We start from the raw sequence: 12,984 nt of genomic DNA on the forward strand, positions 1-12,984 counted from the left end.
ATCACTACTCGGCTCGGACTACGCAGAGTTTTGCAGCCGCAGAACAGCCAATTTCAATCTCTAGAGCGCTGAAATTCGAAGAGTTCAAAGGATTCCTTGTTTCGCGGGTATTGGCCTTAACGTACATGTCATGAAAATATGCTCACGCAAGCGCGATGGTCTAGTCGACTCTGACTGACTAAGCATTTCGGTAGAGTAGCAACGAAATGGGTCTACATGCAGATTGCAGTACGAGTTTAGCATTTATACGTAAAGTTTACGCCCACCGCTCTAGTTGTTTTCTTCGATTTTCTAGTAATAAGACCAATTAATTCGAAATCAACGGACAGTTCACGTTCGTTAATTTTCCTATCACTCGCGCACAGCGAGTGGCTACGAGTTTCAGTCTGGAAAAGAGAAGGCAATCGTGAACCTTCTCGTATTCGTTTCCAATCGTTAGTAAAACCCGCAGGGCGTGAGTTTCCTCAGCTCTACAATACTCTTCCATGTGATATCCAGTAAATTTGGTTCACGGAAACTGATAAGTCGGTAACGAAACTATACGGACGTGACACGTGGCCCTTTCTTTAATTAACAGGCGTCGCCGGTATTGAATACATTGCCGCACGGACCGTCCGGAATTTGAAAAAATATCAGTCTTCGCTCATGGATTCAACTATTAATTGAACAATTAATCGTTTGATTCTTACCACCAGGATGTTAATGATATAAGAAAAAACAGATGACGTAATCCTCGTAGAGCTAATTATAGCGCAGCGTTCATTCGTTTTGAGACGAGGTAAAATATTAGTTGTTTTGAAAATGTTAACTGGTTTTGACCGTCCATATTTTCGCTGAGGTTTCAAACGAATGCCGCCGATTGCGAGGTAAGCCATACCCAGTAATAATCATGCGGTAAATCAACGAAGGCCGTCGAGTAATTACATTCAGATACTAAGAGGCTGAGGTATCGATAGACCTCATCCACTCTGTACTCGCTACTTTTCAGCCACCATTCGCTGCGGCTGGTTCGATCATCTAGTACAGGAATATTGTTGCTCTCGGATAGCGTAAATTTTCCCAGCCACGTTATCGCGACGAATTATATCTGCCTAACCCACGTAATTCGATTAACTGACATGTTTAATGACGACACCAAAGAACACGATGAAGAAAAAGTCGAACTTTATTCGCGTTCAGCCGGCGGTAAGTTATTGATAATTACTGGAATCGGTTAATCTATTTTTTTTTTTAAATTTTTTTGCCATAGCATTTCGACACACATTGACACGATCGATGTTATTGGCCCGTTGCGTTCAATCCTACTGCTAACTTGGTATCGCTTTGCGCCTATTTGTGTTCGGAAATTTTCTCTATTAATTGGATTTTTTGACAAAAATACTCCGTTAAAATGCTCGGTCAGTATTGCTTGTGACTATCTGTGCAAACATGGGAATGTAAAATGAATGCATCAAATTTTCATTTAAGCGGCAAAGTATGTTCAATGCATTATGTATAACTAATAACAAATTTAATTTTACAGATTCTAACGAGTTGAATATTTCACATGACTTTGATGAAGCCATTGAAGCAGCCGGTTTGTTTTTTAAGCTGTTGAAATCAGTCATAAATATATTTTTATAGCTCATATGGGATTAGCGTCTGAAAAGAACAAAATGAATGGACACTGATAGAGTCAAATGGAAATCCTTGTGATTATTGTTATTGAATACTATATTATGAGGATTAATTTAACTGTTGAGATATTCTAAAAAATTCCAACCTTGTAATGTGGTTTCTTTTGCAGGCTACGGATTGTTTAATGTCCTGCTAATATTGGCCATTCTGCCAGGAGCATGGGCAAATTTTTTCGACACAACGGTAATGTCTTACGTTCTTCCAGTAGCTGAATGTGATCTGCAAATTACATTCTTCCAGAAAGGAATGCTCAACGCTGCTGTTTTCGCAGGTATTAGACAAGACTGAGTAATAAAAATTATTGAAGATCGTTTAAGTGTAGAACATTTGGTCCAGCCAGTAGGTGAATCAAGCTACATGCGGGAACGTAATTTGTGGCGTCATTGACACTCTGGGAACATCGCAAATCCGGAATTACGTTCAGAACACACCCCTTTAACAAATCATACTATCGTAAAAATTATGTTACCGCATGTAGATTTTCCTTTTCTGAGCGACATATTGACTGGACTAATATTCGAACTGACGAGCTGTATTTGAAGACCCCCTTAATCAACGTTAGACGTTGAAATTGAGTCAACATGTATCATAAAAATGTTAAATTTTTAGGAATGTTTACCGCAGCGTTTCCGTGGGGTGTCTTAGCTGACACAAAGGGCCGAAGAACGCTTCTCAGACTGGGATACTGCTGTGATTGCATTTGTAATATTTTGTGCAGCATGTCTCAGAACTTCTACGTTTTACTGACTTTCAAATTTTTGAGTGGATGCATGTGGGTAGAACAATTGAATTAGCATGCAGTGTTGGGTACTTGTGGTCTCCCCTGATCTCTAAAATATTTTTAAAGTGATCGAACACTCGTCCATTAACATTGTGTTTTTATAGAATGAGCGGCCCTTACGCAGTCAACATGACATACCTCGCAGAATTTCACAGTGTCAAGTATCGGTCAAAAGTAGTGCTGTGGGCTCGCCTTTTTCCTTCGTTAGGAAGCATCGTGCTTCCAGGTGATCAATAATTCAATCGTATGCGTTGAGCACCTTCTCCTGCACTGTATAATTAATAAAATGTTTGATTTGATTTTTTTTCAATCAGGATTAGCATGGATTGTAATTCCTCAGCCCTGGTCATTTACCTTATTCAACGGAACATTTGTTTACAACTCCTGGCGAATCTTTATTTTGATCTGCAGTATGCCAGCTCTCCTGGGATTCATCATCCTACGATTTTTACCAGAAAGTCCGAGGTTCCTGATGTCCCAGGGTAGAAGCGAGGAAGCGATGGAGGTCTTCCGAAGAATATACGCGATGAACACTGGAAAAGCACCGGAAACATTTCCCGTAATGCCGTTTATTTCAACGCATGAAGAAAAACACTCGTAAGTGATTAACCGATCCTTGTATAAACCACGAACTCTTATCTGCGAAGGTGAAGGCACTTCGTCAGGATGATCCGAAACGGAAAACAGAAGCTGTGGATACCTCGAGAAGAGCATCCGTCTGGGAAAAAATCCGAAACGGTGGTGCACAGGTGATGCCCCTGTTTCAGAAGCCATATTTCTGCCACTTCCTCCTGATCATCACCATACAATTCGGGGGCCTCCTCAGGTACGTTGTCACCATTCACCCACTGTAGACATGCGGAATATTAATTTGTCGTTTTCTGCGCAGTCTGAATACGCTGCGTCTGTGGATGCCTCAGCTCTTCACATTGATGGAAGACTTTAAACACAAAAAACACAACGTCGGCATCGGTCGTCCAACTCTGTGCAACATGATAAGTACACCGAGCAATTCAAACTTTACAACGTACGATGAAATCAACTCCACGATGGCTAAAACTTGTGACGTGGTAAGTTTACCTTGTGCAAGATTAGTTCAATGTCTACTTCAGATCTTTCGGCATGGCAAAATCGTCGTTCGAGGTATTTTGAAATAAAATAATTTGCAGGTTCCTGTCTACAGCAGGGTTTACATCAATTCCATAATCTTGGCCATTACCATTGTCATAGCTTGTTCAATTGCCGGGAGTTTGGTTAATCGGATCGGAAAGAAGAATCTCTTGCGTGAGTATTTTGTAAGGTCACATAACGCAAGACATTCGATTAATTTTACTCAACTGCGAATCGAATTTCGTTGGAAGAAATTATTATTTTTCTCACCTTGCAGTTGTTGCCTTCTTGATCCCAGCTGTTTGCGCCTTTTTGTTGAACTGGTCGCCGAATTCTGACGCGACATTGACGCTTCTCGCCATTTACATGGCTTCTGGCAACGTCTCGGTCACTACTATCATCAGTTTCACCGTCGACCTAATGCCGACGACTCTCAGGTTGGTTGAAATTCGGACTATCGACACGTGGTGGAAAATGAAATTTACGTGAACTTTCTTGTTCCAGAGCAACGGCTGTTACTCTGGCCATGGCCGCCGGTCGGATCGGCGCGATGTTCGGAAATCTCCTGTTTCCGCTGCTTTTGAGTACAGGTTGCATGGCCCCCTTCATATTTGTCGGAGGGTTCCTGCTCGGTGAGTCGGTTTAAGCTTTTATTCAGGAATGTTCAAAATCCCTAAAGATAATTTTTTATCATACTGACCAAAATCAATGTTTTTTCATGTGCACGCAGCTTGCTTTTCATTGTCCATCTTTATTCCGAAACCTCCATCAAGGCTGATGTAAGGTTTTGGATGGATTTCTTTGGCGCGTCAAGATCATCATCAGAATTTCAATTTTTGACCTTCGTACCTGCTTCATCTGAAAATGAACGGTTTTCTCACAATGTGTACAAGGAGACTGCATCTTTTTGCATTCGTGTGAAGTCCTTTTTCTTGTATACTTAATGTATTTATTGCAGGACACTCACTCGACGTGCTTTCAATTCTCAACAAAGCTTGTGCCGTGTGCATGCATGAAAATCGTCACGATTGTACATACGGATATGTAGGTGTATGTAGTTATTTGCGTAATAAAATTCTTCCGTAAACACTTGCGACGTGAAAAATTTATTCGATAGTGTTGATACGACGGTATACCTGGTGTACTTGTATATAAATATAGAACAATGTTAATACCATTACTCACAATCAGCGATACTATCAAAGCAGGTGCAAACATTATACATACAATACGCACGATGGTACATCAGCTCAAAATCCTACCGGCCACGGTTCTATTGCATGAAATTCCTTCACTCTTGTCTCATTTTCAATCAGGACGAGATGTCTGACGGTGAGATGTCAAATGGGAGAAAACATACCGTGGAAGTGTTCACTATTTCGTATTCGCCTCCAGCTGAGTCCTCCGTCATTGTGGACGGTGAGTCGTGTAGATCACTATCCGCTACTTCGTTATTACTTTTTTTTGGCAAAGATGACGTAATCTCAGCCAAGTCGGTTACGCGCTCGCAAGTCGAACGCCCTCAGCTCTCAGTTTCGAAACATTGTTCTTCCTCTCACTCGCAGAACCGAATGAATCGACGACGCCGTGTGACTTTGAGGATGCCGTTAAAGCGACTGGTATGTGTGACATGGTAGGAATTCGGAAAAGGGAAGGTCGTCATTTCTCGATGAACATTTCCAGGATACGGCCTGTACAACTACTTGCTTCTACTGGCCGTTCTTCCGGGAGGATGGGCGAGCTTCTTTGACGTTACGACAATGTCTTACGTGCTTCCATCGGCCGAATGTGACCTTCAGCTGACGCTGTTTCACAAGGGAGTCCTCAACGCGGTGACATACGCCGGTAATAAAACAACTGATTGAAAATTCACTCTGACGTTAATCACTTTTCAAAACCTGATATTCTGATCACGGAGCTCTTCAGGCATGATGACATCGGCGTTCTTCTGGGGTTTCTTGGCTGACACGATGGGGCGACGTTCTCTGCTAATGGTCGGTTATTTGGCCGATTCTGTTTGCAATATTCTGAGTAGTACTTCGCAGAGTTTCCAAGTTTTACTTGTCTTCAAATTCCTGAGCGGAATCATGTGAGTAAAAGCGGGACGAAATGGCTCTACCGTGGTTGACAAAAAATCAAAACACACCAGGATAATATCAGTATAATGTGTAGAACGAATTCATGTGTTTAGAATAAGTGGTCCTTTTTCAATCAACATGACGTACCTGGCAGAATTTCACGGCGTTAAGTGCAGGACTAAAGCGCTAATGTGGCTCAGCATGTTTCCCTCCATGGCCAGCGTGGCACTTCCAGGCGAGTTTTTGTCTCAACTCGAAGCGTCGACGTTGTCACCGAATTTTGCTAAAGGCATTTGCTACTCCAACTTGTAACAGGCTTGGCGTGGATAGTAATTCCTCAGTCGTGGTCATTCTCCCTCTTCGATGGGACCATCGTCTACAACTCCTGGCGAATTTTCATCTTGATCTGCAGCGTGCCCGCAATGCTGGCGTTCTTGACGCTACTCTACTTTCCGGAAAGTCCCAAGTTCCTAATGTCCCAAGGCAAAAACGACGAGGCGATGAAGGTTTTCCGAAGAATGTACGCGATAAACACTGGAAAACCGCCGGAGTCATTTCCCGTAATGTAAACCATGCCAATATTTGAAGAAACTTGCACATCCTCATTCTAACCGTCGATCTTTTGCACGAAAGGTGAAGGAACTCTGTCAGGAACGTCAGAAGAGCCAAACCGAAAGTTCGGATGAGCCAAGACGCGCCTCGGTCTGGGAGAAGGCTCGGAGTGGTTGGGCTCAGATAAGGCCCCTCTTTCTAAAGCCGCATCTCGCCCGGTTTCTTCTAATTGTCGCCATCCAGCTCGGATGTATGCTCAGGTACGTATCGATACATTTCGATACAAGGCGCAGGGGATTCACGTGTAATTTTCATCCCAGCATGAACACACTCCGGCTCTGGATGCCTCAGCTTTTCACAATGATGGAAAACTTTGATTACGAGAATCGCGATGCCAGCTTGGGCGCTCCCGTTTTGTGCGACATCATACTGGCTTCGAACCCTTCAACCGTGACACGAGATGATGCGTACCTTAACTCTACGGTTTCGAGTACTTGCGTCGTGGTAAGTTCCTCTGACCGATACACCGCAGCATTCGGTTTTACCACGGTTGTTGCATTTCACTACTCTTGAGCAAGCGTTTTCAGGCACCCGTTCAGAGCAGAGTTTACATAAACTCGATGATCATCGCATGCACCTCTATCATAGGCTACATGCTTGCCGGAAATCTGGTCAATTTAGTCGGCAAGAAAAACCTCTTGTGTAAGCGTGCCAGAAAGAAGCTAAGTGCAATCAATTGTCACAACTGATAAGCGTTATCTCACCAGGACTAACCATATGATGTCTTTTTCACTGCAGTTATGGCCTACGCGGTTCCAGCAATGTGCAGCTTTGGGCTGAATTGGTCACCGAATTCAGACGTCACCTTGGCCATTGTGTCCATATTTATGGCGCTAGCCAGCCTATCTGTCAACATCATCATTAGTTTTATCATTGACTTGATGCCCACGTCGCTCAGGTTTGTTAGCATTAAATCCATGGATGCAGTAAAATTTCCCAACAGCGAACACCTTCGGGACTGAAAATGTTGTCCGTTATTGAGGAGCGTCCGTTATCCAGAACAACATCAACGTGTAAATTGTGCTACTGGAAATTTTTATACTGTCCATTGTGAAGAGGAATCTATTACTCGGAGGTGTCCATTAAGAGAACTCTCACTGTTGTTATCATTACGCGCACTCAAGTAAATCACTTCATTCTATAGGTAATGGAAGTTCCACCGTGTTTCAGAACGATGGCCGTCAGTTTGACAATGTGCGTTGGTCGCTGCGGTGCGATGATTGGGAATCTGTTATTCCCGATTCTTTTGAACGTTAGCTGCATCGTTCCCTTCATGTTTATCGGGTGTTTTTTACTGGGTAAGTGTGGCGCTAAAGGAGACTATTTTTTCGAGACTTTGCTCAATTAACAAATAACAACTGACATCTCGTGATTCGTTTATTTTTCAGTCAGCTTAGTATTGACCATTTTCATTCCAAAGCCGCCACCGAAATTGGTTTAACAGCTGTTAAGAATTTCTGTAACAGATAAATATCGATGGACAATGTGAGCAATGATCTCTACTGTGGTAAACTGAAAGTGTATTTGCAGAGTGTGCATAGGAAAATATTGTATATAGACGTGCGTATAACGCGCTATCTGATCAGCTCGACAATTGAATTTATGCTAATTCCAACTAAATAAATTAATTCCAAACAAGCATCCCGTACTCATCGTTATCTAAAGTACAATATGATACCGTGCGCAGAGAAGAAGACTTGCGTCAAATACTGACACAGCAAGGTCGCGATAGTGACTTCGATTAAAACCAAGGTGTTAGGGGTCACTTTAATTGTGTAAAAATAACCTGGTATCAATCAGCGTACCTATCTCCGAATATAAAGCTAAGTGGAGATGCCCGAGAAATTCTAAATCTAGTATACAATTGAAATCGTTTCACGGAATACCTTGCGACAGCCCAGAGTGGCATCTGGTGCTGTTTTCTGATTGCATTAATATCGTCAGAGACGCACAAAACCATTGATTCTGATAGTAAATGACCTGGAAAATGAATTAGTTTTCTTTTCAAGAAACGAATACCGTTTCCGCCCAGAGAAGAACCCGATAGGGTTATCAGGGTAAAGCAAACACTCAATTTTTGCAGCACAGAGAAATATGCTTGCAATGAGTTGAGCAACTTTATCTTTTCTTGAATTATTGCTTCAGCAAGATACCAATACTTATTGCAACGAGTAATTACGGTAGCCTTGATGTGTGGTATGGGTGATGAAAAAGCAATTTAAGGAAGATAATTGCAGTAAAAATGGTTCAAAATGTCGCTTGTCGTGTAAGCTGTCTTCTGAAATCCACTTCATCATTCTGCAAGCATGTTCAAAACGGAGTCAGGCAAACAGATATGGCAAATACCACGCAGGCCCTGGCAGCTCATTTGCATGAGCTGGGTGAACTTCAGCGTAGCGTCAGTGAAAAGGTACGGGGGAAGTTATAAATAATGACCTGTCATGAGTTTGCAAGTGTTCTCGTCGTCAATGTTTGATCGTTCATTTTTAGAATATCGTCGGGCCACAACCACTGGCACAAAATCGGATATCACGTAAGCTAGCCGCTACTGATACTACGGCGAAATCTTTTTCTCTCTTCTTCATTGAACACTTGAACTGTCTACATTATTTAGGTATAGAGTAAACAACGTTATGTGTGCGCGATAATGCTTGGTATCATTAAACGCTATTATCGCTGACGATGAGTGAGCAGGTAAATAAATCTTGAAGTAGATTTTTCGCGCACCAAGGCATCCCGGAGTAAACTCAATCAGACCTGAGTTACTTGCACGACGAAGACAAAATGCCCGACGAAGAGAAACGGGAGGAAACGAAAGGGACTTGTAAGATATTCACCGTCTCATTTCCAACCGAACCTCAGCCACCCGTCGGAGCTGTGAATGGTGAGTTTTCACGCTTTTTTAATCTTACAGTGACGACAGAGTTTCATCATTTTGAGTACCGTTTTCAGAACACGATGAAACGGAAACACCACGCGACTTCGAGGAAGCTGCTGAGGCCACAGGTGAGTGTTGTCGGTTTCCCGACTACCTCGTTCTCTGTCGAATCATTTTTCAGTCATTCATCTTCTTCTCTAGGCTACGGACTCTTCAACTATCTGCTTCTGTTGGCAGCCCTTCCGGGGGGATTCGCAAGCGTCTTCGACTCTACAACGATGTCGTACGTTTTGCCATCGGCCGAGTGTGATTTGCGTCTTACATTGTTTCACAAGGGAGTTCTCAACGCTGTTACTTACACAGGCAAGATTTTCCTCATAGTTACTGTACCGCCGTTACACACGCGGTAGGAATTGAAAGAAATCCGACTGTAAGAACTTGCATTTCACTCAACCAGGAATGATGTCTTCGGCGTTCATTTGGGGCTTCTTGGCTGACGTGAGAGGTCGACGGTCTTTGCTGATATGGGGATACCTGGCCGATTCGATATGCAACGTGATGTGCAGCATGTCGCAGAGCTTTTACGTCCTCGCGTTCTTCAAATTCTTCACCGGATTCATGTGAGTGTAGAATCCGGGCACGTCGCTGCACGGAATCGTCTGTTTGATTTCGCAACAATTTCCTTTACAGCATAAACGGCCCTTTTGCAATCAGCATGACGTACCTCGCGGAGTTTCACTCTTCCAAGCACAGAGCAAAGACGTTGCTTTGGTGCAGTTTATTTCCCTCATTGGGTATTGTCGTGCTTCCAGGTAAATTTTGAATAACATTCATCGCACCTTCTGCATACACAATATATCAAACGAAACTCGGCACAGGTTTGGCGTGGCTGATAATACCTCAGTCCTGGTCGTTCACTCTGTTCGACGGAGCCTTCGTCTACAACTCTTGGCGGATATTCATCCTGGTCTGCAGCATGCCTTCGCTGCTGGCATGCTTGGCGTTGATGTACTTTCCGGAGAGTCCAAAGTTCCTCATGTCTCAGGGTCGAAACGCCGAGGCGATCAAAATCTTCCGAAAAATGTACTCGATGAACACTGGAAAATCACCGGAAACGTTCGCGGTAAGGACGCTTGCTGTGATTTCTGAAGAAACGTTCTTCTCACGAACACCGTGTAACCCTTCTTCTTTGTCACTGAAGGTAAAGGAACTCTGCCAGGAGCGTCAAACGGAGCAAATCAACGATACACCAGCTGACCAGAAAAGCGCGTCCATTTGCGAGAAGATGCGAAACGGTTGGGCTCAGATAAAACCGCTCTTCAAGAAGCCGCATCTCGCCCGGTTTCTGCTGATCATCACAATTCAGTTTGGTAGCATCCTAAGGTGCGTCGACATTGCCGTTCGTTGTCCAAATAGTTTAAGCAATTCAATCGAATATTCGTGTACCTTTACAGTCTGAACACGCTGAGATTATGGATGCCTCAGTTGTTCGCGATGATGGAAAACTTTGACTACGCCAACTATGACTATAGCTTGGGTAACCCGACTCTGTGTGAAATAATAACTATGAAAAATGACACTGATTACGCGGTGAATAGTTTCTCGAACGACACTGTTCCGAACACGTGTATTGCGGTAAGCTCAACAATTTATGACGCTAGCGATGAATTAATAATAGATTCCGGTTATACCACGATGGGACTTCAACTCGTTCTTGAACATTGTATTCGCAGACGGTTGTTTCCAACAAAGTTTACATAAACTCGATCATCATTTCCGGAACTTCGGTGATTGGCTACACCTTTGCTGGAAAATTAGTGAATTTAATAGGAAAGAAGGTTCTCATGCGTAAGGATTTCATATCACAAGTAAGAAGAATAATCAATTTGACCTGATATCTAATTCCTTTCTTTTCTTTCGCAATCAGAAGTGCTCTACGTTGCTGCAGTTGCCTGCATTTTGGGACTTAATTGGTCCTCGAGTTCGGACGTCACGTTAACAATTCTTTCCCTGTACACGGCTGCGACGAACATCGCAATCACCAGCATCATCAGCTTCATCGTTGACCTGATGCCCACGTCTCTGAGGTCCGAAGAGGTCGAGTCGAACCGAGACAAAATGTTCAATTCGAAATATCAGCAGTTCAACGCGTGACTTCATTTAACTCAGATAATTCCGTTGTTTTAGAACGATGGCCGTGAGCCTGACCATGTGTGTTGGGCGCGGTGGAGCGACGATTGGAAATCTCCTCTTCCCGATACTTCTAAGCGAAGGATGCATGTCACCCTTTGCGTTCGTCGCGGGGTTTTTAGTCGGTGCGTATTACCTGAAAGTTAAATATTTTCAGTGAAGAAATACACTCCTTCAATCCTCGTCTCTTTTCTTTTTCAGTCTGCATCGTGCTTACCACTTTCATACCGAGACCTCCTACCAAATTAACGTAAAATACTCAAACGACGATTTCTTTACGCTCGTCAAGATCGTTCGTCTTTTTGTTTTTTTGTACCGATTATGCGTCGATGGTTCCACAGTGTTAGATTACTGTTCTTGTTTTCCAAAACAGTCCTCATTGTGAACGCTACTCACAATTAGGAATTAGCGCACACAAGTGAACAGTCCGAAAATACTCATATATTGTAAAATTTCAAGTTAACTGACGAGATAAAAATACGTATATTTATGATTAAATTGTAGGCACGTCCTGCTAGGGTGCAGTGTACATTTTTTTAATTTTTACCTTTATGGCGGGTGTCTGGTGTAAGACGGGAATATTTCTTTACGAAGCGTACTGAAAATAATAATATTTGTCTCCTCTTCTCAAACACAGTTCTGTCTATTTTCATTGACTGAGTTATCGAAACAAATGTTAATTACTTTCGCAAATAACTAGTTAGCTCTTCATTCATTGATTTTGCATCTGTACAAGCGAAAAAATTTCACTTTCGTGAATAATTATTAGAACAAGCAGCTATGTATTAGGTATAACTTGAATTTTGTCACTCTGTATGCTGAGCAGGTAATCTAGTATCGATTATCGCATATTTTAGTGAGCTTCGTTCAAGAATAATTTTTTCATTACTGAAAAATGTATATTCTTCAAGGCGATAGTAGAATAGAAAATATCACGACGCACAGCCCGAAGTAGATCGTTTATTTTTTAAGCGATTTTCGATTTCCATACACTATTAACTCGCCAACGAAGAGCAAGTCATGTCATTGCGACACACCGTGCAAACAATCCCGTATTACAGCTGATAATTTATTTCACGGAATTCCAGAAGAGGACGATGATTTATCGTCTAAATTCACATGAAAATATTTAACCAGGTTACAGCTGGTATCATCGTATTTTCGAGCGGAATTGTACAAGACTCAAGTGAATATTTGATACAGAAGACGTTCGGATCATCTTTGTCATTATTTATGAATTTTCAGCAGCTATTTAATTTTTTTTGTTTGTTTCACACTGCACAGCACATACTTACTAGCATATGGTTATGTATCTGTGGACATAATGTAATATACTGTATACGTCTTACCTGCAGCATAAATTTATCTCTCAGGGAAAACAGCTGTTATTGTTTTTTGAGAATTGGACAAATTTCGTAAAGCTGAATTGTTATTATTATATTTTACACCAAAATTTAAGATGCAAAATTCATTGTTCAGATACAAATTTTTTTCTTCTCTCTTTGGTACATGGTTTCAAGGATACATTCAGAAAGTAAAACTTAACTGAGGAAAGACATGTAGTTTTTATCTCTCGAAGTTCATCGCGACGTGTCATTGTAAATCAGCTGTACTCGCCAAGGGGCAGTGCGATAATTTAGCTTCCTTTCTTAACAAAA

The 12,984-nt window shown here is 42.2% G+C and overlaps 3 protein-coding genes across 8 annotated transcripts; all 3 read left to right on the forward strand.

Moving 5' to 3' along the window:
- Positions 1-134: 134 nt before the first annotated feature.
- Positions 135-4,657, forward strand: LOC107227359 (synaptic vesicle glycoprotein 2B). 5 transcript variants are annotated; one of them, XM_015668475.2, is made up of 14 exons: positions 135-454; positions 578-866; positions 989-1,185; positions 1,523-1,576; positions 1,787-1,948; positions 2,287-2,449; positions 2,563-2,684; positions 2,773-3,017; positions 3,106-3,284; positions 3,348-3,528; positions 3,628-3,742; positions 3,846-4,005; positions 4,073-4,200; positions 4,299-4,657. In XM_015668475.2, the coding sequence occupies exons 2-14, from the start codon at positions 850-852 to the stop codon at positions 4,349-4,351; spliced, it is 1,776 nt and encodes a 591-aa protein (XP_015523961.1). In that variant the 5' UTR covers positions 135-454; positions 578-849; the 3' UTR covers positions 4,352-4,657. The 5 variants fall into 5 exon arrangements, with proteins under 5 accessions (XP_015523961.1, XP_046593885.1, XP_046593880.1 ...); XM_046737922.1 differs by lacking the exons at positions 135-454; positions 578-866 and adding an exon at positions 1,250-1,397 and having other exon boundaries at positions 910-1,185; XM_046737929.1 differs by lacking the exon at positions 989-1,185 and having other exon boundaries at positions 165-778; positions 1,523-1,691.
- An 84-nt stretch (positions 4,658-4,741) lies between these two features.
- On the forward strand, positions 4,742-7,896 carry LOC107227376 (synaptic vesicle glycoprotein 2A-like). Its single transcript, XM_015668498.2, has 12 exons — positions 4,742-4,987; positions 5,134-5,187; positions 5,252-5,413; positions 5,495-5,657; positions 5,760-5,881; positions 5,962-6,206; positions 6,280-6,458; positions 6,519-6,702; positions 6,786-6,900; positions 6,997-7,156; positions 7,429-7,556; positions 7,647-7,896. The coding sequence occupies exons 1-12, from the start codon at positions 4,849-4,851 to the stop codon at positions 7,697-7,699; spliced, it is 1,704 nt and encodes a 567-aa protein (XP_015523984.1). The 5' UTR covers positions 4,742-4,848; the 3' UTR covers positions 7,700-7,896.
- Positions 7,897-8,027: 131 nt separating this feature from the next.
- Positions 8,028-12,765, forward strand: LOC107227397 (synaptic vesicle glycoprotein 2A). 2 transcript variants are annotated; one of them, XM_046737981.1, is made up of 13 exons: positions 8,028-8,668; positions 8,749-9,142; positions 9,211-9,264; positions 9,338-9,499; positions 9,594-9,756; positions 9,827-9,948; positions 10,015-10,259; positions 10,338-10,519; positions 10,591-10,771; positions 10,870-10,984; positions 11,064-11,223; positions 11,324-11,451; positions 11,528-12,765. In XM_046737981.1, the coding sequence occupies exons 2-13, from the start codon at positions 9,043-9,045 to the stop codon at positions 11,578-11,580; spliced, it is 1,665 nt and encodes a 554-aa protein (XP_046593937.1). In that variant the 5' UTR covers positions 8,028-8,668; positions 8,749-9,042; the 3' UTR covers positions 11,581-12,765. The 2 variants fall into 2 exon arrangements, with proteins under 2 accessions (XP_046593937.1, XP_015524011.2); XM_015668525.2 differs by having other exon boundaries at positions 11,067-11,223.
- Positions 12,766-12,984: the final 219 nt, after the last annotated feature.

This window comes from Neodiprion lecontei, chromosome 1 (assembly GCF_021901455.1).
Source record: "Neodiprion lecontei isolate iyNeoLeco1 chromosome 1, iyNeoLeco1.1, whole genome shotgun sequence".
Lineage (NCBI taxonomy): Eukaryota > Metazoa > Arthropoda > Insecta > Hymenoptera > Diprionidae > Neodiprion > Neodiprion lecontei.